The sequence below is a fragment of the Myotis brandtii genome, unplaced genomic scaffold (genome assembly GCF_000412655.1).
Source record: "Myotis brandtii unplaced genomic scaffold, ASM41265v1 scaffold1279, whole genome shotgun sequence".
Lineage (NCBI taxonomy): Eukaryota > Metazoa > Chordata > Mammalia > Chiroptera > Vespertilionidae > Myotis > Myotis brandtii.
Window position 1 is genome coordinate 144636 of NW_005354503.1, and position 26710 is coordinate 171345.

General features: G+C 49.5%; 2 protein-coding genes and 2 pseudogenes across 4 annotated transcripts in view; 2 read left to right on the forward strand and 2 right to left on the reverse strand.

Annotated features, from left to right (window-relative positions):
* The window catches only part of NOP9 (NOP9 nucleolar protein), a 6484-nt gene extending 6094 nt beyond the window's left edge, over positions 1-390 (reverse strand). Inside the window, exons 1-2 of the mRNA XM_005859612.2 lie at positions 368-390; positions 3-60 (exon numbers count right to left, since the gene is read on the reverse strand). Coding sequence (XP_005859674.1) covers positions 3-60; positions 368-390 — 81 coding nt within the window. The remainder of the gene's footprint in view (positions 1-2; positions 61-367) is intronic.
* DHRS1 (dehydrogenase/reductase (SDR family) member 1) lies at positions 1-12113 on the forward strand. Of its 3 annotated transcripts, none has more exons than XM_014534268.1 (9): positions 1-82; positions 479-656; positions 2455-2598; positions 2751-2830; positions 9751-9883; positions 10195-10341; positions 10887-10956; positions 11480-11560; positions 11716-12113. In XM_014534268.1, the coding sequence occupies exons 2-9, from the start codon at positions 507-509 to the stop codon at positions 11850-11852; spliced, it is 942 nt and encodes a 313-aa protein (XP_014389754.1). In that variant the 5' UTR covers positions 1-82; positions 479-506; the 3' UTR covers positions 11853-12113. The 3 variants fall into 3 exon arrangements, with proteins under 3 accessions (XP_014389754.1, XP_005859638.1, XP_014389755.1); XM_005859576.1 differs by having other exon boundaries at positions 1-47; XM_014534269.1 differs by lacking the exon at positions 1-82 and adding an exon at positions 257-279.
* Positions 5141-26227, reverse strand: LOC102249091 (annotated as a pseudogene).
* On the forward strand, positions 13189-13749 carry LOC102249683 (annotated as a pseudogene).
* Positions 26228-26710: the final 483 nt, after the last annotated feature.

Genomic DNA, 26710 nt, shown 5'->3' on the forward strand with positions numbered 1-26710 from the left:
ACACCCCGCCGCAGTCGCAGCTCGTCAGTGGAGAACCTGGCAGCCAGGTGAGGCAGGTCTCTGGGAGCGGCGCGGGCGGCAGATAAGAGACGCGAGTTCCGCCCAGTTAGGGCTCAGGGTCCCCGTCCTTGGCTCACCCCCCACCCCAGAAGCCGCGCCACCCGCGTGGGGCTCGGCCTGACTGGGCCAGGCCGGGGCCAGAACTTCAGATAGCCCGGGGCTCGGCGTGGACGCTGCGCCAGGGCCTGGAGGGCCCAGCCAGCCTCACTCCGAGTCCCAGTAGGTGCCCTGCCCCGAACAGCCCCACCCGCCACTTTCTTCACTCGGGCGTCCCCAAACGGACAGCTGCCTGGCCCTGGGCCTGCACCCAGGTGTCTCCCTCTGAAGCATCGCAACCATGGCTCCTCCTCCTACCACCCTCCGGGGTCCCCCTCAACCATCTGCAGGCTTCCCTCAGAGCAAATCTTTGCTTCCACAGATTTTTACCCCTTTGCTTGTGAGTAAGCATGGCAGCTGCCATGAAGGGCCAAGTGTGCGTGGTGACTGGTGCTTCCCGGGGAATCGGTCGTGGCATCGCCTTGCAGCTCTGCCAAGCAGGTGCCACCGTGTACATCACTGGCCGGCATCTGGACACACTGCGGGCTGCTGCTGAGGAGGTGAGAAGCCACCTGCGGGATCCCTTCCTGTTAACCACTCCTCCCAACCCCTTACCAAAACCCATAATATTCCTCGATAAAACGTGAACATTTTCTCAAAGTGGGATAAATGAACCCCACAAAACTTCAGATCAGGTCACAGTTACCACCAAGTGAGTTTTATGAAAAAACAAACAAACAAAAAAAAACGTTCTGTTTGAAAGCTTTAGGGACTTTGGAATTGGAACTAAAGATTTGTAGACCTGTGCTTTCCTTCCTTTTAGGCAAGACTTTATTGAACTGTACATTTTCACTTGACTTTTCTACTGGTTTTCAGTTAAATACTTGGGTACACTTGATTTGCTAGGCACAGGGTGAAGCACTGGGGTTACCAAGATTAATAAGATATAACTTCTGCTCTTAAAAGATAGGTTTAGCCAGCGGTAGAAACAGTTCATGGCAATGTAATGTGGAGATGGTAAGTGATAAGAGGTGAATGTGTGTGCACAGCATGCTCTGGGATTGAGGGGTGGGTTTTGAGATGACACCAGAGAGTAGTTAGGGAAAGCATTCTGGAGGTAGTGGTTCTTGAACGGAGTGATGAAAGGTAAGAGTTAGGTCAAAGAAGCTAAGACACACTGGCCAAGGGGCCTTTGCAAGCAGAGGGACAGTGGTGAAGGAGTGTGGACACTGTGAGAAAGAATTACAAAACATACAGGTGCAACGTAGGGGCAGAGGTGAGAGGCTGGAAAGGAAACAGAATGGGCCTTGGGAGACCCTGGTAGATAACTTTGGCTTTATTCTCTAAGACAGCGGTTCTCAACCTGTGGGTCGCGACCCCTTTGGCGGTCGAACGACCCTTTCACAGGGGTCGCCTAAGACCATCCTGCACATCAGATATTACATTACGATTCATAACAGTGGCAACATTACAGTTATGAAGTAGCAACGAAAATAATTTTATGGTTGGGGGTCACCACAACATGAGGAACTGTATTTAAAGGGCCAGAAGGTTGAGAACCACTGCAGTCTAAGAGATGGTGATCCCATTGGAGGATTTAAAACAGATTTGTGTTTTAAATAGTTCATACTGTCTGGCTGGGGTATGAAGAATTAATTTAAGGCAGAAAGACAGGAAGTCCAGTGAGCACTTAGTAGGCAAGTAGGCAAGGTGGTTGGACTTGGAGAATAGGAGGCCTGTTCCTGAATAAGGAACTCTTCTTCCTCTCAAGTTAGAGGATGGGGCACATTTGTAGACGCTGAGATGGAACGGGAAGTAGAAATAGTTCATGCCTGACAGCTTTTATTTCCTTGTTACCAGGAAGGAGCACAGGTGGAGTGAAGGTAAGAGGACTGGGATTGAGTAGGGGTTCCACATGAGTGGGGGCGGGGGGGGGAGTTCTGTTTGAAAGCTTTAGGGACTTTGGAATTTCAACTAAGGGCATGTGAGATGGAAGTAGCCAAGGGCAAGGAAAAAGATGGATACTCATTTCTTAAGAGCAGCCACCGTGTCTTGTTTGTCTCATACCCTCCACATGCAGAGTACAATGCCTTGCGCATGGAAGGCCTCAGTAAATGTTTGTATCCTAGTATTTTTAAAGCTGAGATTCCAATCCACCTTGCTCTAAAAAAGGAGGACCTAGCACTCCTGAAATTCCTCACCCAGACATCTGAGGGCGATATTGCCAACCATGTTCCCTCAGCTGCTGACTGATGCCTATGATGGCCTTCCAGCTCCCAAGCTGGGAGTGGAGGGAAGCTGCATTATGTCTACACTCCTGTGCGACTGTGAGCTCATATCCTGTCTGTCTCTCTCCAGGCGCAATCCCGAGGGGGCAAGTGTGTGCCTGTGGTGTGTGATTCAGGCCAGGAGAGTGAAGTGCGAAACCTATTTGAGAAGGTTGATCGAGAACAGAACGGACGTTTGGATGTGCTGGTCAACAATGCCTATGCTGGGGTTCAGGTACTCTTTAAACTTTGATCCCAACTCCGCACTCATGACCTCCTACTGTGACCCCTGAGTTTTTATCCCCACTAATTGTCCTTCCATGATCCTGCCCCTCAGACCTTCCTGCCTCAGGCCATCCAATTCATCACTCTCCCTGTGCTTTCTAGACAATCATAGACAACCGTAAGAAGGCATTCTGGGAAAGCCCTGCCTCCATGTGGGATGATATCAACAATGTTGGACTCAGGTAGGTGTTCCCCTTATCCCACTGCAAGGACCTGGGCTCCCCTCACCCACTTAGCCAGGCTGACGGCCCAGATCTTTCTCCATATGCCCTTTCCTTTTCCCTCTGACCTCCCATCTCTTTCTTCTCCCTCTTGTCCCATCTATCCCACTCACCTCTGGAGAAGTTCCATCCAAGTGAATCTGTACCTGGGAATGTCAACTTTTGTCTTGTTTTTGTCAGTAATTTTCATCTAACTGTGCCCTTTGCTTCTCTCCTGCCTCACTCTCTGCCCATCCAAATGCATGACCCAGAAGGGAACTTGCTTCCCTCAATAATACACACCACCCGTAGCCAATATTTCCAAAAAAATCAGAGGAAGAAATTGTTTTATCAATCCTCACCTGAGGATATTTTTTTTCATTGATTTTTTAGAAAGAGTAGAGGGAGGAAGAGACAGAGAAATATCGATGTGAGAGAGACACTTTAATTGGTTGCCTCCCGCACACGCCCCGACTGGGGCCGGGGATCAAGCCTGCAACCGAAGCACATGCCCTTGACCAGAATCGAACCTGAGACTCTTCAGTCATCAGGCTGATGCTGTAACCACTGAGCCAAACCAGCTAGGGCAGAAATTGTTTTGTTTTAGATCAAAAGAAAGTCAATAAGAAAGAGTGACTGTCAGTCTTCCTAGCCTCCAGATCCTCACTCCAGACCCACAGGCAAGGGCACTCCCAGGTCAGAGTTGGGAGGGCAGGGGTGTCACGGGTCAATGTACATGTGGTACGGGAGTGAGATGAAACACAGCATTTAGTTTGCTTGACATGATATACACCAGTCATGTCTGTGTTTATTATTTTTAGAACTATGATAGTCTCATAAACTACACTCCCTGAACATGACCTGTGGGAATAACTTAAGATATTATCTGAAAATCTGAGACTAACGTGTTTAAGAACACCCATGGTTTCTAGTGGCAATCCCAAGGAAGCAGAATGAGAATCCAATCGTGATTTCCAAAGTAGAAGAAAGATTAGGAGGACAGAGAGGGATGGTTAGCCAAGAAGCAAGAAAAGAAAACCCAAACAGCTGGAAATAGGCAACGCCCACATCCTTAGTCCTCCAAACAGGGGCCTTTCACATTCATCTCTTGCTGACCAGGGTTTTCAGCCTGCAAGGCAAAGGCCAGCCCTGATGAATTCTCCAAGATAAAGATCGCTTTGTGAGCCTCTTGAAGGCCCACCACCAGCTCCTCTCACCTCCCAACACACATTCATATACATATTTACTGCCTTTCCTCTGCATTACCTTAGGCTGGGCCTCCTTTCGAAACCATAGGTCTCTCTACTTGTTTTCATTTGGAAGTTCAAGTTTGCCATGCAAAAGATTTTTTTTTTTTTTTTTTTTTGGTTACCAAGTTAGTGTATATTATTTTTTAAAATTTTGAGAAAAAAAAGTGAAAACCAGTATTATCTTACTCTGTCATCACCACCTTCCTCCCTTGACTGAGTTATAGCTACTGTTGATAATCTAGGCTTCTACCATACTTTTAAATATTTGACTCAGAGTACGTATCATAATTTATTTACCTAGCCCTTTATCTATTGCAGTAGTGGAATACTTGGAAAAAATATGTACTTCTTAAAGATTTAATAAACATTATCAAACTGTCCTCAAAAAAAACCCCACCAATTTATAAACTCATGACAATGGAGGAGGGTATCTTTTCTATGCCCTCAACCATGCTAAACAATCAGGTCACTCAGTCATGCAAGCTTTGCCACGCTGATAGGCCAAAGATACCATAAGGTGGGGATTTTGTTGTTGTTGTTGTTTTATTGATTTCAGAGAGGAAAAGAGAGGGCGAGAGAGAGAAACATTGATTGGCTGCCTCCTGCACATCCCACACTAGGGATGAGCCTGCAACCTGGGCATGTGCCCTAACCAGGAATTGAACCCTGACCTCCTGGTTCATAGGTCAAAGCTCAACCACTGAGCCACACCGGCCAGGCTAAGGTGGTTTTAATTCATATTTTTTTATTATTTGTGAAGTTTTTTTAAAACTTTAATGTTTTTATTTTTTATTGATTTCAGAGTGGAATGGAAAGAGTGAGAGAGATAGAAACATCAGTGATGAGAGAGAATCGGCTGTCTCCTGCATGCCCCCTACTGGGGATTAAGCCTGAAATCAGGCATGTGCCCTTGAACAGAATCGAACCCAGGACCCTTCAGTCCACAAGCTGATGCTCTATCCACTGAGCCAAACTGGCTAGAGCAAGTTGAGTTTTTTATCCATTTATTTATTGGCTCTTTATTCTTTCTTTATATTCCTTTGGTTTATTTTCTGGAATTAAAAAAAAGGATAGGCATAAATGTTTTTACATGATCCTCTTGAAGATATCCTCTATGTAGGTTTTATTTTATTTTGTAAGAGGACATTTATTTCGTAAATTACAGAGGTAGAAAAAGTAGTTCCTAGAAGAAATGGGCTTAGGAAACAAGTTATGGAGGTAAAGGAAGGGTCCTTGGAGCTTGGAGTGAGAAAGCTATGGTAACATGCCTGGGAGGGGTGCAGGGGGAGAAGGGGAAGGGAAAAGGCACAAGCTCGGGCATGCTCCTGGGACGAGAGCTTTGAAGACATCCTTTAAAATAATTTATAAAATGGCTTAATTCATGTCTCTTGATTATCAGGATCCTTCAATGTCACTGTCAGCCTTGATTGATTGGTGGAAAATTTCAGAGCAGAAGTAATTTATGAATGTTTTCCCAATCATAATCATCAGAGGAATATTTTATCCTTTCATCATAAATCTCTGAAAAGTAGACACATTCGTTCATTGTTAATAGGACACGGAGCAGTGTCATAAAGTGTTAATCCATGTAAATTAGCTTCTACCCCTAAAAAAATGTTCTGAAAATCATGTATATAAGTCAGGAAAAAAAACAAAGAAGGAACATGACATAGATCATTCTGCTGCAGTAGTGATCACATGAAGCACATAACCTTTGTTCCAGTGGAATGTTTGTACTACATCTGTGCCAAAACTACCACTAAAAAAGTGATGAGCAAATCAGCATGCTACATGCACTTACTCCACACCAGACAACCAACTAGACTGATCCAGAAGATTTGTTTGGCATGAAATTTGGGCTGCATTTGGTAGGAAAGGATGGTCTGAACAAACATACACAATGAGCCCATACAAAAGGTGAGCACAGCTCCACATACATGTACAATAAAAAAGGTGGTTTTCTGGAAGTTTGCCACAACAGAAAGTCCTAAACAATTCAGCAATCCAAATACAAAGCCAGCCTCGTTTAATCTGGTGATACATTTTCCTTCAGGATTCAGAGCATGAACTGGCTTATAACGAACATAAATGGCAGCAAGGCATAAAACTGCAGCGAAATTTAACATTTCCCCAACAAGCACTTTTCTTGAGCTGATGTACCTGATATAAGACAAAGCAGGGTCAACATGGCGGAGAGTTGACCCTGGAGAAAGCAGCTGCCACCCAAATTATAAGGGCTGAAAGAAGGAAACCGAGGCGGTGCTGAAACCATCATATTTCAAACAGGTCTTTGTTACTTGCTTGCTTGGTTTTATCATCCTCACTAAAGTTTAAGTTCTGTGAGAGCAGGAACCAACTGTTTTGTCCACCATTTTATTTCCAGCTCCTGTTTTAGTATCAGTCTTCAAATCTACCCAAACCTGCCCCGTGTGTAAATCCTATGTTCTCTGCTTTCTTTGACAATCCATGAATCAGAACTGCGGTTACAATTTTTCAAATTCCATAAATATTTAAATGCCACTGGTAATAAGATGAATTCCTTATGCTGTCTCCTCTCAGTGGTGACTGCTTGCTAGGATGAGCCACCAGGGCTGACCTTTGGGTCTGGAGCCTACGGGCTGGATGGAGATGGGGTGGGCCCCAGGGCAGGTACCTGAGCGGCCAGCCCAGGCCCGGGTGCACTCACTGCCCTGAGGAGCACACTTGCCCTGCCCACTCACTTCAGCTAGCACTTTATTTTTTGTGAGTTGTTTGTATTATTAACATATTCTTTTTACATCAATCTATAAGATATCTGTGGAATAGGTTCCTTTGATACATTTTACAAATATTTTCCCAATTAACTACTCATCATTTTGCATACGTGCTCTCCCCAGCTTTCTCTATACACATAAACATATATAGATGTATGTACTTGTACATTTATATATATACTAGAGGCCCGGTGCATGAAATTCATGCACGGGTAGGGCCCCTAGGCCTGGCTGGTGATCAGGGCCAATCTGTGGGGTGACTGGAGGGACAATTGGGGGGCCCCCGCTGGCACCCGCCTTGGCCAGCCTGACACCACCTGCTAGCCGGCCCTGCCCCCCAGTCGCCCTGACACTGCCACTGGTAGCCTCCCTCTGCGGGGCAATCAGGGGGCCCCCCGATGGCACCCACCTTGGCTGCCTGGGGCCTGTGGGCAGCTCCTGCATTGAGCGCCTGCCCCCTGGTGGTCAGTGCACGTCATAGCAACCGGTCACTCCACCATTTGGTCAATTTGCATATTAGGCTTTATTATATAGGATATGTCTTAATTTTAAGAAGTCAATCTTTTATATTTTCTATCTTGCTGTGATGCTAAGACAAGCCTTCCCCACGCCAAGTTTATGAGCACATTGTCATGCTTTCTTTTAGTGCTTTTGTGCCTTCATTTTTTTTATTGACTATCTTGTTTCACTGACTATCTGTGTATTGTTATACTAGTACTGCATTCTTTCAACTAGTATGTCATTGTACATTTTAATAAGGGGTGGTAAGATGGATGAGCACATCCCCCACCCACAGATATTACTCTTCTTTTTCAGAATTTACCTGGCTATCCCATGTTTATTATAATGGAGCTTTAGATTATTTTGTCAGTTCCTCCAAAAGTCTTATAGAGATACTAGAGGCCCAGTGCATGAATTTGTGCACGGGTGGGGTCCCTTGGCCTGGCTGGCGATCGGCCAGGGGGAGGGACCACAGGAGGTTGGCTGGCCGGGTGGGGAGGCACCTAGGGAGGTTGGCTGGCTGGCCTGGGGAGGGACAGCGGGAGGTTGGCCAGCAGTGGGAGGTTGGCTGTGGGAGCGCACTGACCACCAGGGGGCAGTTCCTGCATTGAGTGTCTACCCCCTGGTGGTCAGTGCACATCACAGCGACCAGTTGTTTGATCGTAAGGAGTGCTTAGGCTTTTATATATATAGACTAGTGGCCTGGTACACGAAATTCGTGCACTGGGGGGTGGGGATCCCTCAGCCCAGCCTGCCCCTCTCACAGTCTGGGAGCCCTCATTAGATGTCCTACTGACGGCCACAGTCTGGTTCAGAGGCTGGGAGCAGGCACCCCGTGTGTGTGTGTGTGTGTGTGTGTGTGTGTGTCTGCTGGGGCCTGCCCCCTGCTGCAGCACATAGGCTTGGAGCAGTTGCCCCGCGTGTGTGTGTGTGTGTGTGTGTGTGTGTGTGTGTGTGTCCCCACTGGGGCCTGCCCCCTGCTGCAGCACGTAGGCTTGGAGCAGTTGCCCCGCGCGCGCGCGCGTGTGTGTGTGTGTGTGTGTGTGTGTGTGTGTGTGTGTGTGTGTGTGTCTGCTGGAGGCCTGCCCCCAGCCTCATCGGAGGCTCGGAGCAGGCACCCTATGTGTGTGTGTGTGCATGTGTTTGTGAGTGAGTGTGTGTGTCCCCGTTGGGGGCCTGCCCCCAGCCGCATCGGAGGCTCAGAGCAGTCGCCCTGTGTGTGTGTGTGTGTGTGTGTGTGTGTGTGTGTGTGTGTGTGTGTGTGTAAATCAGTACATTACCTTATTAGCAGGCGCCCCTCTGTGTTGATCTCTCAGGCTCCTGGCCTCGCCTGCCTGTTGTTCTCTCCCTTGAGCTGTGGCCAGGGTAGGGTGCTGCCTGCAGGCCACGCTTGCCTGCTTGCGGATCGCCATGGCAACCCAGGAGCAGGCCCTGCTGGGGGCTGCTTGTGGGCTGTGCTTGCCTGATCGTGGATTGCCGCGGTGACCCGCAAGCAGGCCCTGCTGGGGGCTGTCTGCAGGCCGCGCTTTCCTGCTCGCAGATCGGATCGCCAAGGTGACCTGAGAGCAGGCCCTGCTGGGTGCTGCCTACAGGCTGCGCTTGCCTGATCGCTGATCGTGGATCGCTGCAGTGACCTGCAAGCAGGCCCTGCTGGGGGCTGCCTGCAGGCCACGCTTTCCTGCTCGAGGATCGCCACGGCGACTGGGAGCAGGCCCTGCTGGGGGCTGCCTGCAGGCCACGCTTGCCTGCTTGCGGATCGCCACGACAACCCGGGAGCAGGTCCTGCTGGGGGCTGCCTGTGGCCATGCTTGCCTGCTCCAGGGCCGCGTGACCTGCTCGCAGGTCGTGGAGGCAATGCCTGCTGGGCTCACATTGCCAGGGTGACACCGCCAGCATCCTGCCCCGCCACTATGGGCGCTGCCATCTTTGTCATGGAGTTATGGTTAATTTGCATATTGCTCTTTTATTAGATAGGATAACTCAAATTGACTGAATCTATAGATTAATTTAAGTAGAACTAATGTTTTACATGTTGATTCTTCCAAATAAATTATGCCTATACCTGTTCTTTTACATTAGACAGCACTTTATAGTTTTTCCATGTAGATCTTATATATAGTATGTTCCCCCCGAGCTAGTTTAGGTTTGTAATTGCTATTATGACAGAACTCTTCCTTTACATCTCCTAGAGAGTGCCATTTCCCTCCTTCAGTGGTTAATTTTACCAGTATTCCTCTCAGAAGGTGGCCTCAAGCCCTTGGTTCTTCAGGTCTGTGGCCACCCCTATGCTGCCTTCTCGTGGCTGACCACAGCCACTAGAGGGCAGAGGGAGCTGCCAAGGCTACAGCACCCTCGCCAGCACTGAACACAGTCCATTCCTTCCTTGTCCCACCTCTAGAGGCCACTACTTGTGCTCAGTGTATGGGGCTCGGCTGATGGTACCAGCTGGCCGGGGGCTCATCGTGGTCATCTCCTCCATTGGGGGGCTGCAGTATCTCTTCAATGTTCCTTATGGCGTGGGCAAAGCTGCGGTAAGAACCCAGTGGCACAGGGGTTGGGGCTGTATAGGACAGTGACAGTACCCAGTTAGTTCGGGAGTTAAATCCCCAGTGATCAGAGTGGGAGGCCAACTTCACCTTTCCTCCTGCCCCTCCATGGACAGTTCCTTTATCTGGGCTCCTCTGCTGGGCAGAGTAAGTAGTGCACTGGGAGAGATGGCCAGCTGAGACAGAGCGCCTAGGAAGGGCATGGGACGGGGACATCTTCAGCCGAAGCAGGGAGGGCAGGGGAGGAAGGTGACATGGCCAGTGCCCTGGCTCTCACCCTGCCTCTGTCTCTACAGTGTGACAGGATGGCTGCAGACTGTGCCCAGGAGCTGCGGCGCCACGGGGTCAGCTACGTGTCTCTCTGGCCAGGGTTGGTGCAGACAGAACTGCTGAGGGATCATTTGGAGAAGAATGACACTGGCGAGGACCACCTGTTTAAGCAGGTTGGCAAGGGGAGGCCGAGGGTGGCAGAGAATGCAGGGGAATCAGCTCTCCCTCCTTAATGTCAAGACAGTAACAACAGCAAGGAGCAAATACCCGGGTGCTTACCATGGCAGTAAATTATGGGGCTGAGCACTGTACACAGGTAATGTCCTCTAATCCTGTAAGGGAGATAGTATCTCCTTTTTATAGATAGTGAAACCGAAACCCAGAGAGGTAAGAAACTTGCTTAAGGCCACGGATGGCTTAAGTGGAAAGACTGCCCACCTCCATTGCCCATGGTCGTGACCCCACAGTGTACTATCCTAGAAGGTCAATATAGTTGGCTTCCCCAGATCCTTCCACTTAGGAAAGACAGTGGGTCCTGGTGCTGGGGTACAAGGCTCACAGGGATGTGGGGAGAAATGGCTCCAGCACCTTCCAAGATGCTGAGTCCTACAGGTGCGTGATGAGGGCCTCTGTTCTGGAACAGAAGCTGAAAGCAGAGAAGAGACTTGGGCAGTGCTCTGGGAAATTAACCCTTCACTTCTCTGCTCCTATGTTTCAGCTCAAAATTAATTTCTCATCCGGGGAGACCACGGAAATGAGTGGCAAATGCGTGGTGGCTTTGGCAACAGGTGAAGAGGTTGGGGGCAGCTGGTAACAAGAAGGGCCTGCAGCAGTTCTCAACCTGTGGGTCGTGAACAATGAAAATACATCCTGCATATCAGATATTTACATTACAATTCATAACAGTAGCAAAATTACAGTTATGAAGTAGCAACAAAAATAATTTTATGGTTGGGGGTCACCACAACATGAGGAACTGTATTAAAGGGTCGCAGCATTAGGAAGGTTGAGAACCACTATCTGCAGGGTGGTGGCAGCCAGTTCTGGGGCCTGGCTCAGGAGGTGGTTGGGGATTAAACCATTCTTTTCTCTGGCTTCTGGAGTCCCACAGGGTCAGGATTCCCAATTTTTGAGGATTGGGTGCTTCAAGAACTAGCTCCTAGGAGGTATGGCCAGAAGCCAGAGGCTCAGGAACAGAGAGAAAGAATTCTGATCTCCTAAGCCTGTCTCAGTGGTGCCCTGTCCCATTGGGCCCAAACCTCGTCACCCTGCACCACTGCCATGCCATATCAGCTGTATGTGTGCCCACAGACCCCAATATCCTGAGCCTGAGCGGGAAGGTGCTGCCATCTTGTGACCTTGCTCGACGCTATGGCCTTCGGGATGTGGATGGTAAGAGCTCTAGCCCAGCATCCAGCCTGGACCTCTCTTCCTTCTGTTTCCTGCTCACCCCGTTCCTTCCTCCCTCACATCCCACTCGGTCAGTCTCTTCAGCCAAGGAGTAGGAAATGAGGGTCTAATCCTCCTTCTCTTCCTGTTGTCCTCAGGCCGCCCCATCCAGGACTATTTGTCTTTGAGTTCGGTTCTCTCCCAAGCCACCAGCCTGGGCTGGCTGGCCTCCTATGTGCCTGGCTTCCTCCGTATGCCCAAGTGGATTATGACCCTCTACACAAGCAAGTTCTAATCCTCCTGGCCTGAGGCCGCCACTCTGTTTGTCTTTTCATTTAGACTGGGCGGCTGAGCCCAGCTCAGTGGAACAGGCAGCCTTTCCCACCCACCACGTGCCCCTGATACAAAGAGAAGGCCTCTGTGTGTGTGTCCTTGGTGAGCCCTGGGCCCCATAGGTCCTTCTTTGTGCCTTGGTTTTCCTTGTCCCTACGTTTTACTTTTTGCTTAAGTTTTGAAAAATGTTCTTGGTACTAATAAAGTTCTCATTTCTCCAACACATTTGTGTGCTGATTCTGTACTGGGCCAGTTGTTAACTACTTGAGAGAAAGACTAAAAGGTACCCAAAATGGAGTTCGGTCCCTGGGACAAGGCCCCTTCCTCCAGATCTGTCCATCTCAGGGGCCCTTGCCCTTGGCCCAGAGGCCTGTTTCTCACGCCCCAGCTGGGGAGTGGGCCTCTCCACAACCAGAAGCAGGCTTTCTCAGTCTCACACTGCTTCCCTGCCCCTTCAGTCCACCCCCTTCAGAGATGCCTGCTGCTTCCAGCTGGGCCTGATCCAGTGAGCGCACGTTCCTCAGAATTGAGGATTTTCTGGAATTTGGGAGGAAAGTACTGCCTGAATTCAAGTGAGGGGCAGAGAAATAACTGATGGAACTAGCACCCCCATCCTTCCTCTCGGGATGATACCACCTGAATTACTTAGTGAAGAACTAATTGCAAGAGCCCTTTAAGGCAAGGCAACAGAGGGTGTGTTCCAAAGAGGAGCTGAGGGCCACTCGGTGGGGAGCCCTCCAGCCAGCAGCTGGGATGGCCATGGAGGTAAAGGGATAGCGGCTGTAAAGCAGAGGGGCAGAGACCAACGCCAGTCTTCAGAAAAGGCAGGGTAAGAGCTGAGGCCTCCCGAGGCTGCCCGTAGTATCTGCAGCAGCTGCAGTCTTCCTGTGGCTTTCTGGGGACAGCCTGTTTACTGTTCATTTGGTTGCCGCGGCAGCTCACTGGCTTGTGAGAGCTGACTATGCCCAGTTCTGCCAAGTCTGCAGTCAGTGACTGCATGGTGGTTGCTTGAAGTCAGCCATAGTGGGAATATATACCACAGACAACAACAAAGCAATTAATCAGGGCCTTTTTTTAGAGAGAGAGAGCTGGCTTATCAGCACATAGCTAGAACTGTGTACCTAAACCCCACCATTTGCCCAGGCACCACATTTAGATGACTGATCAGATTTCCTCACCACACTCTCACCCACTTCCACCGACCACTTTAAATTCCTGTTATTCCCTTTCGGCTTTCGGCTCGGAGGAGGCTCAGGTGCAGCTTTCTTCGGTCGTCCCGAATCCGGGTTCATGCGACACCAGCTGCCTCCACCATGCCGCCGAAGTTCGACCCCAATGAAATCTAAGTCGTATACCTGAGGTGCACTGGTGGGGAAGTGGGTGCCACGTCTGCCCTGGCCCCCATGATCAACCCTCTGGTGATGACATCGCCAAAAAAGTTTGGTGATGACATCGCCAAAGCAACCGGTGATAGGAAGGGTGTGAGGATTACAGTGAAACTGACCATTCAGAACAGACAGGCCCAGACTGAAGTAGTGCCTTCTGCCTCTGCCCTGATCGTCAAAGCCCTCAAAGAACTGCCAAGAGACAGAAAGAAGCAAAAAAACATTAAGCACAGTGGAAGTATCACTTTTGATGAGATTGTCAGCATTGCCCGACAGATGCGGCACCGATCTTCAGCTAGAGAACGCTCTGGAACCATTAAAGAGATCCTGGGGACTGCCCAGTCTGAGGGCTGCAGTGTTGATGGCCGCCACCCACATGACATCATCGATGATATCAACAGTGGTGCAGTGGAATGTCCCGCTAGTTAAGAACTACAAAGGAAAATGTTTCAATTAAAGATCATTTGACAAGCAGTGAAAAAAAAAAATTCCTGTTATCCCTCAAGGTTTGTGAGGGAAGAGGCAGTTGCCTATATGCTATAGTAAGAAGAATAAGGACCTCAGGATCTTCTCCACCCTTCCACAGCCACCATTAAAGCCATTAATGGGCCTGGCCAGCATGGCTCAGTGGTTGAGCATCAACCTATGAACCAGTAGGTCATGGTTCAATTCCTGGTCAAGGTACATGCCTGGGTTGCAGACTCAATCCCCAGCAGGGGGCGTGCAGGAGGCAGCCAATCAATGATTCACTCTCATCATTGATGTTTCTATCTCCCTTCCTCTCTGAAATAAATAAAATTATATATTTTTTAAAAAGCCATCAATGGAACAAATCCTTGTGTGATGGCCTTGTCTCCTTAAGGCCACAATGTATTTTGGGAAGAACATGATCTTAAAGTCATCCAAATCTACATATAAATGCTGACTCTACCACTTTGGGAATTAGATAGAATATCATATAAAGCAACAAGCAGCCCAGCTGGAATGGCTCAGTGGTTAAGCATCAACCTATGAACAAGGAGGTCACAGTTCAATTCCCAGTTAGGGCTTATGCCCGGGTTGGGGGCTCAATCCCCAGTGGGGGGTGTGCAGGAGGATTCTCTCTCATCATTGATGTTTCTATCTCTCTCCCTTCCTCTCTGAAAGCAATACAAATATATATATTTTTTAAAAGCACCAAGCAATATATAGCTACTGAAATAGTTTCTTCTCTCAACAAATATTTAAGAGCATTCTCTGCATCAGGCGCCATTCTTGGTGTTGGGAGAATGGAGACTAAGACAGACCAGGCCCCAGCCTACAAAGGACTTTCATTTCAGCCCTGGATGATCTTAGAAGTCATATACACCTTCCACTTAGTGAAAGAAGTGAGCAAACTGGGCCTCCAAGAGTCCACACCACACAGAGTTAGACTTTGAGTTTCTGGTATCCAAGATACCAGAAGGAACAGTGTTCTTTATAGTCCACCATCCTGCTTTCCTCTGACAAGATTTAATTAATCTTAGCAACATACGCAATAGAGTACAGAGCTCTGAGAATGAAGCAGGGACAGTGAATTTTGATTGGAGGTAGAAGAGATTCAATACTGAGAAGCCCAATAGTGGAGAATCTTAGGACATTTGGGGAATTGATATCCATTCAAAAACATTTAACACCTACTCTGTGACAAACACCATGCTAGGCACCAGGAAAGACTAGTTAAATTTAGCAAGATGGGTCCTATAATAAAGTTTATACACATACCCTAAGGAAGCAATTAGCTCCATTAGAGAGTTAAAGGAAATGATATTGACCAGAGACGTAAAGAATGCGGGGAGAGGAATAAAGAGGTTTAATTTTTTTTAATTAAAAAAAAAAGGCTGGTACTAAGATATAAAAATCTGGCAGAACAGCTAGAACTTTGGTGTGTGTTAAATTTAGATGTGATATGGAATAGATTTCCAGAGAGAAAGGTGAGTCAAGACAGGTGATTTGAACTTTAAGTTGTGGACAATGTTTCCACTGAAGGATTCATCATTCTTTTAAAATATATTTTATTGATTTCAGAGAGGAAGGGAATGGGAGAGAGAGAAACATCAATGATGAGAGAGAATCATTGATCGGCTGCCTCCTGCACACCCCCTACTGGGGATCAAGCCCGCAACCCAGGCATGTGCCCTTGATCGGAATTGAACTTGGGACCTGTAGGACAGTGGAAAATCACCAGCCCTGCACGAGGGGGGTGCAAACCTTGAAGCTGTCTCCGGAGATAGATAGCCCCGGACACTAAGAACCGGCTGAGAAAGTTAGGTTCTGATTAATTGTTGAGATAAACTAGATGTGAGAATGCCCGGCAGCAGTGATAAACTCCCATGCTGTTAGGACGCAGCCCAGACCCCTTTGGAATTTCTTTGTTCCCTTTACTCCCTCCTACATGAGAGATTTACAGTTTGGCCATTTGGCCTGGGGTCTTGGCCAACAGGTCAAGCTGACCTAGCAGACAGGATGTCTTGTTAGAAGATAACAAATGTTCCAGGAAGCCTCTGGCAGATGCATGTAACCAAAGAGTTAAGCAATAAGAAAGACCACTCCTCTTTGATCTCTTTGTTCTCAGTACGCCCCACCCCTGCTTCAAATGGTGCATAAAAGACTGTAACTGGAGCTGCTCAGGGTTGCTTCCCACGCGCGCTTTCTGCCTCGGAGGCAGCCCGGGTTCGAATCTGCTAATAAAGGAAACTCCCTCTCCAAATTGGCAAGGGAGAGGATCTGTTTCACCAAATTCTTGGCTTGTCGTGGTTTCTTGTCTCGCGGGCAGTTTCTCCTTATAACAGGACCCTTCAGTCCGCAGGCTGACCCTCTATCCACTGAACCAAACCAGCCAGGGCGAGGGATTCATCTTAGATGCTGAGTGACATACTATTACGGAAGTACTCCCAGTGGGTGAGTGAGGGCTGTGGGCCGATAAGCAAGCCAGTCACCCAAACAGCTCTGGAGTGTCAGGCCTCAGGGCAGCCCAGCCTGGGGCAGTCACTGGTTATGCTGTGGCCCAGGGGGTAGAGGAGCTCCAGGAGGCCAAGGGCAATCCTCCAAGAACCGAAGGTGTCAACCTTGAAAGCACAGTGAGGGGAGTGTCATGCACAAAAAATGGAGAGGGGCATCCAGGGGGATGTGGGCAGAGCACTAATACTGTCGGCTTCAGGAGGATTTAAGCAGCAGAGCAGTGTGATAAGATTTGTATTTAGAAAGCTCACTGGGACTGAGATAGGGGGAGGATAAACCAGGAGAGGCAGGCATCAGAAGAGCCAACATACCATATCCAGGATGTGATGGTAGTGGAGGTGTGGGCTAAGGAGAGATGGCAAGAGGCAGAGTCAACAGACTGGGGCCTGTGGGAAGGGAAGGGAAGCTATAATAGCCGGACTACTGTGGTGTTACCACTGGCATGGGGAACCATGCAAGCAGCAGCAGGCACAGAGAAAGAAAGAATGTACCTGAGCTGCGAAGGAGATGCCAGCTTGCCTGAGTGGGACACTGAGGAGCTGGCTGAGATGCAGGCAGCCCCTCCCCTCACCAGCGTGGCCAGTCCCCAGAATATGACCAGTCCCCCAAAGGATCCCAGGGAGGGAGTGAGAAGAGAATTTTTATTTGCTCTTTTTAAAAAAATTGTTTTTAATCCTCACTCGAGGATATTTTTTCCATTGATTTTCAGAGAAAGTGGAAAGAAGGGGGAGCGAGTGAGAGAGAAACATCATTGGTTGCCTCCTGCACATTCCCCAGCAGGAGCTGAGGATTGAAAGTGCAACCCAGGTACATGCCCTTTGGTGAGCAAGCTGGTGCTCTAACCACAGAGCAACACCAGCCAAGGCTTTATTTGCATTTTTTTAAATTTTCTTTATTTTTTTAATCAGAGAGGAAGGGAGAGGGAGAGAGAGATAGAAACATCAATGATGAGAAAATCATTGATCGACTGCCTCCTACACGCCCCCCACTGGGGATCAATCCCATAACCTGGGCATGTGCCCTTAACCGGAATCAAACCTGGCACCTTTCAGTCCGCAGGCCGATGCTCTCTATTCAGAGCCAAACCGGCTAGGGCTGCATTTTTAATTTACATTTTTTAAAGGTCACATATTTATGTGGCTCAGAATCTAAAAGGTATAGAAGAGTGTACAGTGAAAAATAGTGAAAAGTCCCCTCCCATCCCTGCCCTTGAGCGCCCAGTCTCCAACTCAGAGGCTAGACAACTAGTGCGACCAATAGACAAATCAAGGTGAGGTGATTGGGCACACACTTGTCCTTCCTCATCCTGGCTGCTACCCACCACGGCCCCCAAAGGCCTTGACACGGTCTCTGAGATGTTGAATGATGTCCCTTCAGCTTCTTGGCCTCCCCATCCCTGGGGAGGACCCTCACCGTATCTCAGAAGTCACTTTGCCACAGCCTGCCCCCATCACTCTTGTCCCTGGTCCTTACCCCCAAGTTGGTCCACTACTCCACAGAGTCTGTCCTCCCCGGACCTTTCTGCCTGTGCCCTCTCAGGCCTCCCGTCCTGCCACTGTTCCTCTTGGCCCCTGTGCCCACCCTCGCCGGCCCTCTAACCCCACCTCTCCACAGGATCTTCCCCCTCCCCCTCCATCTCCTAATCAGCTGGCCTTTGTTGCAGCCTCCTGCTGTGCCCTAGGCATGGCAGGGCGGACAGGCACAGGCCAGCCTTATAAGACAAGGGCCCAGCTCAGTCATCATCACAAAACAATTAGACAACCACGGTGAGACCCTGGGTGGGACTCACAGGAGCAGGAGGCGTCAGTGCGGCCAGGCCGCTCGCCAGGTCACACACAACTCTTGTTCCCTTCAGGTTCCACCTTCCTGGGAGTGTCACCACATTCTAATCCCTGCCTTTCTCTGCAAAACCTCACCTCCGTCTCAGCTCCTGTCTCCAGGAAATAAGGGCATCCTGCCCGTCTCAGTCTGTCCTGTCTCTAGCCAGGGCCCGAGCAGGCTCCCTCACAGCAAGGTCAACAAGCCACAGCCTGCCTGGACTTGTGTACCAGAAGCGGATCGGAACTGGAAGCCACCTGTGCTTAACTTGAAAACCACCTGTGCTGGGTGGGAATCTGGGGGACAAAAGGAACCCTCCTTAAACCCTTGGAAATGGAGGCCGAGGAAGGAAGTGGCATCGGCTCTATTTCATTTCTCAGACATTAGCGTGTCTGAACACATATGCCCCTACCCTTGGTTCCCCTTCCTTGAAGAGGTGGTTCCAGAAGAAACAAGCAAGGCTGAAACTCCACAAGCAGACAATACCCCACCATCCGCAGAGGGGCTTGTGCAAGAGGAAGCAAAGGTGACTGGGCTGTGGGCTGTTTCTCAGTCACTGGAACACGGTGAGCCAGCCAGAGGCTTGCAATGTTGCAAGACTGCGGGAATTCGTGTTTGCTGAGCGCCAGCAATGACCTAAACACTCTTTCTAGGTCTTACTTAATCCTTATTCATCTGACACATAATGTAAGTACTCTCTTACAGGTGGGGAAACTAAGGCAAGCTCCCTGAACCTCAACTCCAGGTCCTCCCTGCCCCACCCCTCCTCTCGGAACTCAAGCCTGAGTCATGATTGGGTGCAAAGGGGACATAGTGTCAGCAATTCCAGGTGTTCTCCTTCACTGAATTTTGAGGTTCCACCCGTCCCCTGTCCACTCCCTCTCCACCTCACCCCAAGCGCCCCAACCTGGGATCTAAGAGTCCCCAGCTTTCCCTCCTAATCCCCACTCAGCCTAGGGGTGCAGTGTACCTTTCTTTGGCCTCCATTCTTATCATTCATTTATTCATTCATTCACTCATTCATTCTTTCCCAGGACACCCCAACACCACCAATAACAAAAATGACACTATTTCAATACCCTGTTTCAATTCCTCGGGGCCCTTATGACGCTCTGAAATCATCTTTTGTGTACACTTGCTTCTACAGAGTCTGTATCCCTGACTCAAGTGGGGAAGCTCTGTGAGAGCTAGGGCCTTGGCAGTCTGGGTCACTGCTGTAGAGTGAGCTGCTATTGGTGCTCAATGACTATTGCTTGGTGATTGGCTGAATTATGTAAATGTTTGTTGAGCAACCACCCTGGTGCAGACACCAGGCCAGGGGAGGGGAGGTGCAGTCAAACAAGCCTCCTTGGGTAGTCCGCAGCCGGCTGCAGTGGAAAGGGGATGTTGCACGCCGTGGAATGAGCTCGAATGCAGGCACTGCAGGCCCCAATGCTGGAGAGGCACCGAGGACAAGCCAGGGCTCCTCCCCTCCGTTTAGGCCCCAGCTCTAAGCTCACTTCCCTAGGAAACCTTCCCCGACCCCAGATGCAGGCTTGGCTACCTCTCAGCACTATTTCCATCATCCAGAAAGTTCTATTGGACAGCCCTGCTCCGAACCATAAGCTCCATGAGGGCAAGGCCTATGTCTGTGCTTGGCTTATTGCCATGGCCCCCAGGCCTAGCACCGTGTTCAGGACAGAGGGCACTCAGTCCCCAGATGTTGAATGGATGAATGGAACGGAAGGGGTAGAGGCTGGGTTCTCCTCCAGCAGAGAGCTCTTCCTCCCTGGACTGGACCTTTGTCCCCTGTGCTCATCTACCAGCCAGAGCTCCCCTGCCTACCCCAGGCCCCACAGTCTCACTTTGTCCTAAGGCTTTTGTTTCTCACGTGGGCACAGAACCTCAGGGCTGCTGTCTGCTGGCACCACTCACATTGTGTATTCCCTAGACTCAAGGTGTCCCCGGAGGTGTGCAGCAGTGGTTGCTACTCCAGCTGTGCCAGCAGCAAGCTTTTTGGCCATGTTCCCAGCCCACCAGTGCTCTCAGCAATTTTAAGGCAACACTGTCATCTTCAAAACCCACAGTGCGGTGCCTGACTCCTGTAACAGAGGCTCCAGCTCTGGCTCAAGAAGTTTTACCAGATTTTCAGCCTCACTGCCTAGTTGCTTTTCCGGCATCTCCTTACTCAGAGATGCCAACCTGAGTCAGCACCCACCTCACTGGGTAAGATCAGATGCTCTATTGTGGAGACTTTCCCTCTGCGGCCCTTCTTTGGGGCCCAGCCTTGGGGCCCAGCCCTCCCCTCTCAGCAGCCAGCCTATTCCTTCCTCTTCCCCAGCCAAGAAGTGTGCTATGAGCACAAGGTGGCACCGCTGGCCACTGAGGAATTTCCCCAGCCTGGCAGAAGGCACTGGGGAGCAGGGAGGAGAGAAAAAATCCAAACACTCAGATCAAGTTCCCAAGGAACCCTGGGGGACAGGCAGTGTAGAGCAGCGGTTGCCCACCTTTTGGACCTCACGGACCACTGGTTAGTGACCGCTGCTCCAAAGGTTTCCCTAAGGTTTCCTTAAACCAGCGGTCACCAACCTTTCAGACTCTGCGGACCACTGGTTAGCGATCGCTGGTATAAAGGATCTTCTCGCACTTTGAGTTATTCTGGTCCTTGGTCCATCCCCAAAATCAAAACCTTGCAGAACTTTGGAGTAGGGAGACTCTGATCCTTGAATGCCCTCTAACACATTCTCACAAATTGGTTGACCAACACATGCTTGATTACCTCCCGTGACGGTGAGCTCACCACCACTCATTGAGGTCCATTCCACCTTTGGACAGCTTTAATTATTAGAAAGTCTTTCCTCGTGAGTCTATATCCACTCACTGGTCTTTGTTCTTTGCTCTCAGATACACAGAATCAGTGTAGTTTCTGTTCCAGCTAGTAGTCCTTCAGGAGTGTGAAGACCACTATCACCTGCCCCGTGAGTCCTGTCCCCCAGTTCAACATCTCCATGTCCTCCTTCTGGACATGGGCTCTCCTCACCAGCCTGATTTCTCCCTCTGGACCCTGAAGTTTGTCCCTATCCTCTTAAAATAGACCTTACCCTCCCAACAGGGCCTGCCCATCACAGATCTGGGGCCTATGGGCCCCATCGTTCTGGGTCCTAAAGCTCTCTTCACGCAGCTCAAAGTCATGTCAGTGCTTCTGGCAAGCAAATCACAGGATCGAGTCTGACCAGCCGTGTGCCATATAGAATCTCCCTGACTACACACACCGGTGTTAATCCACCTCCCACAAACCTTGCTCTTATGCAGATGATATTTGGGGACCAAAGCCCCAGACTCTACCTCTATCCATAGTCAATACCATCTGGGCAAATCTGGCCTCTCAAATTATGTTTAGATCAGGTCCCATCACCCAGCATTTCTCCCAGCCATGTGTTAGTTGTTTTCAAATATTAGAATGGCACCTGTATGATCATCTAGGGAATTTCCTAAGCACATTAATCAACTGTATTTGGAGATGAATGTCCTATCAGTTATAACTATATCTACTGTCCTATCATCCCACCCACAGGTCACCATTTTGTTCCTAAACTTATCCTGAGATGGAGCCGATGGGTGCAGAAGCACTGCGATGATCACTGGGGAACCGGGTTTCTAGCCCTCACTCTGCCACCATGTATATCGATTTCATGAGCCTGGGATATTGTGATTTATAAGAAATATATATTTGGTCTTTGTACCCAGTTCCTGGCACAGAGCCCCTAAAAGCCTTGTAATTGCCTAAATGATAAGAGCACTAGGAGCATCTTTTGTTCTAATGAGGCAATTCTGGGGGGTTCCTGGGGGGCTTCTGGATGGGGACTGGTTGCCAATGGCATGGGGACCAAGCCATTATTAGAAGCTTGGCATGTTTAGCTCCAGCTTGCATCCTCCAGAAAGGGCATAGTGGCTGGAAATGGAGTTATAATTGATCATGCCTACGCATGAAGCCTCCATAAAACCCCAGTAGCATGGGGTTCGGAGAGCTCCCAGGTCAGCAAACACATCACATCCGGAATGTGATGCGCCTCAACTCTATGGGGACAGAGCTCCTGTTCTCAGGACCCTCCCAGACCTCACCCTATGTTTCTCTTCATCTGGCTGTTCGTCTGTATCCTTTATCATATCCTTTTTTAAAAAATTGTTTTTATGGATTCTTTTAGAGAGAAACATCAACATGAGAGCGCAACATCGATCAGCTGCCTTCTGCACACTCCCTACCTGGGATGGAGACTGCAACCGGGGCACGTGCCCTGACCAGGAATCGAACCGGCAACCTTTCAGTGCAGAGGCGATGCCCAACCAACTGAGCCACACCAGCCAGACCTATCATATCCTTTTATAATAAACTGGTAAACACAAGTGTTTCCCTAAGTTCTGTGAGGCGCTCTAGCAAATTAATCGAACTCAAGGATGGGGGCCCTTGGAACCTGCAATCTACAGCCCGTTGGTCAGAGACACAGGTGATAACTTGGGCCTTTAATTGGCATCTGAAGTACGTGGGGAGGTGGAGGGAGGGGGAGTACACTTGTGGTACTGAGCTCTTAAGCCAGTGGTTCTCAACCTTGGCTGCACATTATAATCACCTGGGAATCTTTTTAAAATCCTGATTTCTGGGCCTCATCCTCCGGAAATTCTGTTTCTTTGTTATGGGGTGGGGCCACAACGTTAGTAACAAAGAAACAGAATTTCCGGAGGATGAGGCCCAGAAATCAGGATTTTAAAAAGATTCCCAGGTGATTCTAATGTGCAGCCAAGGTTGAGAACCACTGCCTTAAGCTGTGGGCTCTGGTGCTACCTCCAGGTAGACAGTTAAATTGTAGGATACCCAGCGGGTATCACAGAGAATTGCTTGTTGTGGGGAAAAACCTCCACACATTTGGTGACCAGAGTGTCAGCAGTGAAGTGTTCTGTGTGTGTAGTAAAGGAGACTCAGCGGTGAAAGCCTCATGGCAAGGAAGAACGGAGTTTTCCCTACAAAGGTGGGAAACAGTTTTTCCACTGCAGGGCCGCCGGGAAATGAGCAGGGGCCAGATGATCTGTCAAGCCCTCGCCAGCTCTAACGTCCTGTTCTTGGAGGTCAGGGTTACAGAATCAGGAGCTGGGGCAGAGGCGGGCCCCTGTTACAAGAGATAAGAAGTGGGCACTTCCACCCAGGCCTTGTGCGGCTCTTGCACCTTACAGTTCTTTTACCACAACTTAGGCTGCCCCTCAGACTTGCCCAACATTGATTTCCCCTCAGGTGCCTGGCTGTCCACATGCAAGCGGCTGAACACTGGTCATGTGATAGCCTGCTGATCTAGGGCTCCAGAAGATCTGGACCATCGGGCCCAAGTTCCCCTTGCTGGCTCCCTCCCCACCAGACCCTCCAGCACACTCACCCCAGCTTCCTGGTGGTCTGAGGCATCTCCACACTCCTCTCACCCTCCTCCACACTGTCCTTGCCAAGTACAGCAGACGCCGGTGAGCGACTCCAGGCTGGAGGGAAAGTGCGTGAGGGTGTGTCTTCTGGAATCGGACAGCCAGGAGGATGTGAGACCAGCTCCCTGCATATGAGTTGCATAATCTTGGTCAGAACCTCCGTTTCTCCTCATCGAGACTATAAAGCATCAGTCATTATTATTTCTCAGTAATATTGTTAAAGGTCCTCTCTTCAAAGTCCATTTCTTCCTTTGCTCCCCCGTTGAGGCTTTTCCACCCTGCACCCTTGTCCAGCCCTCGCCATGACTCTACCACAGCTTGTTTGTGAGTTCCCTCATCTCCCCTCCTGGAGTGCCCCTTCCCAATGGGTATAAGTACTACCTGCCCCCACGCCGACACCTTCTGCCCCCCACCCCCCACCCCTCTGCAGACAAGTATTTCTTGCTGCCTCAGGACAGCTCCACAGCAAACCAAACATGTTAGAAGTAGCCTTTCTCTTCTCACCTAACACTCCCTGCCCCCACCCATGTTCCAGAAGCTCTTCTACCTGCAGATCTGCTTCAAAGTCACCTTTGCCCCTAGATTTCAGTCCCAACTGCTACCAAGTCCTGTCTACTGTTCCTCAAAAATAGTCCTCCTCTCTGGCTGGCCAGTGTGGCTCCGTGGTTGAGCATCGACCTATGAACCAGGAGGTCATGGTTTGATTCAGGTCAGGGCACATGCCCAGGTTGCAGACTCGCTCCCCAGTGCAAGGCGTGCAAGAGGCAGCCAATCAATGATTCTCTCTCATCATTGATGTTTCTATCTCTCTCTCCTTCTTCCTTCCTCTCTGAAATCAGTTAAAATATATTGCCGGAAGCCGGTCCACCCTTGCTGCTTGACACAGTCGCTGCAGGGAAGAAACCTCTGCACAGCTTATGTTTCAAGGGATCTGGTGTATATGGCATATGTTTGCTTCCCCTCTTAGCGCTATGTGTTTTAAACAGGACCACCTCCCTGAGAAAGGTTGTTTCCCCAGGTGAGGATTTTTCCCTGGAGTTGGGGATTGACAAGACTAAGGAAGAGAATGAATTGGTAAAGGCCCCTAGTGTTACAGAAATACCATGTACTACTTATGAAGAACTTGGACTAAGACTGTTGGCAATAAATTTGGGACTTGTTGGGCCCACATCCCCAGGGGTCTCCCCACCAGGGAAAGCACCAAAGCCCCACCGACACAGGGCAGTCCCAGGGAAGGCAAGCAGCGAGGCTGGGAGGACATAACCTTTACTGGGTAGGATAATCTCCTTCAGTCACTTCCTTGTAGCTTATCAGTAGAGCAGTGACCTTGGAATAGCCCTTATAATGGAACACAGAGATTAACCTAGACAAGATTAAAATCAACAGAACTAGATAGAGACAGGATTTTTGGCAAAGGTCAGATAAGAAACAAGAAACTGTAGAACGTTACCCAAAACATACCATGATGTGATTATAGAGGCATGCTTATAGGATCAAATGATATAAATACAGATGTAACAGGACAATAGAGAGAGAACCTGGCTACGATGATCAACTGAACGCTGCCTCCGTGTCCTTCCTTCTTCGCCGACTCCGTCCACACCTTTGGGAACCCCTGGAACTGCTGGGGATGGACCCCAACAATATATTTTTAAAAAGTAGTCCTCCTCTCACCATCCCCTCCTCTCATGAGCCCCCTCCTCAACTCCAGGCTCCTTCCTAGCAAGGTTGTGGGGACTTGGATCTGGATTTCAGGGTCTGCCTGAATGCCCCTGAGGAGGGGTTTTCTGACCCCCTCTGACATTCACCTCCACTCCTTGGATTCAGGGACCTGATAACCCCCTTTCGCAGCCCTGTGGCTGGAAAGTTTAAAATAGGAGGATCAAAGCTGTATGGTTACAATTTGTGCACTTTCAGTATCTATGTGTACCTCATTGACAAGTTTTACAGGAAGAGAAAGAGCATCAGGAGTTTAAGGGAAAATGTAAACCATTACCTATCACCAGATCTAGGACAAGCTCCTCTTAACCTCAGTCTGAGTCAGGTGTCACTTCCATGGGCCCCCATGGGCCCCTGTCTTACTCTAGCTTATATGCTGACATGTCTGTCTCACCCATGAGAACTGTCCTGTCCAATACTAGCCACCAGCCCCATGTAGCTGTTTAAATTTAAATAAATTTAGCCCAGCAGGTGTAGCTCAGCAGTTGAGCATCGACCCAGGAACCAAGAGGCCGCAGGCTCGATTCCCAGTCAGGGCACATGTCCGGGTTGCAGGCTCGATCCCCTGTGGAGGGCATGGAGGAGGCAGCCAATGACGTTTCTCTCTCATCGATGTTTCTATGTCTCCCTCTCCCTTCCTCTCTCTCTAAAATATCAATAAAAACATATCGTTTAAAAATAAAATAAAAAATAAATAAATTTAAATGAAGTTAAAAACTCACTTCCTCAATTGTGCTAGCCACATTTCAAGTGCTCAACACCCACATGGGGCTCGTGGAGACCGCCTGAGATAGTGCAGATACCATTTCCACATCGCAGAAAGTTCTAGTCAAGCACAACACTTCACGGAGCTGTGAGCTTCAGGAAGGCAGAGACCGAGTCTGTGTGGCCTGGCACTGCATCCCTGGGCCCGCAGGCCCAGCTCTGATGCTAAATACCTACCAGCTGATTGAATTAATTAGGCCCCCGCCCCCCCCCCACACACACACACACTGCACCAGGCCCCCAAACACCTCTGGTACCTGCCTCTTCCTTACTCGCCTACCTCCAGGGCCTAACCCAGGTCTCATGGTCTCTTTCCTCCCTCCAAACCATCTCTGGTCTGTGACTCAGGGTCCCAGAGGCATTGTAAATGTGTGTGTGTGTGTGTGTGTGTGTGTGTGTTGGGGAGTAGGAGTAGAGAAAGGATTGGTAGGGCAGGAGGTGATTCCAGGCCATAAGAAGTTCAAGTTTGAGCCTCTGGCAATGGCTGCTCCTATGCAGTGGGCGGGGACCTAGGCTTTGGTTGAATTCTGGTTGTGTTTCCTCCCAGCTGTGTGACCTTGGGCAAGCAACGTAACCTCTGTGAACCCACTGTATGTGTTGTTTCCTCCTTGTGATATATGGATAACAATACCTACTTCACATATGTAGTGAGTACATTAATAAGAGGTCTGGGGCTCCGTCGAAACTCACTTATTGCTCATTCCTTTCTCTA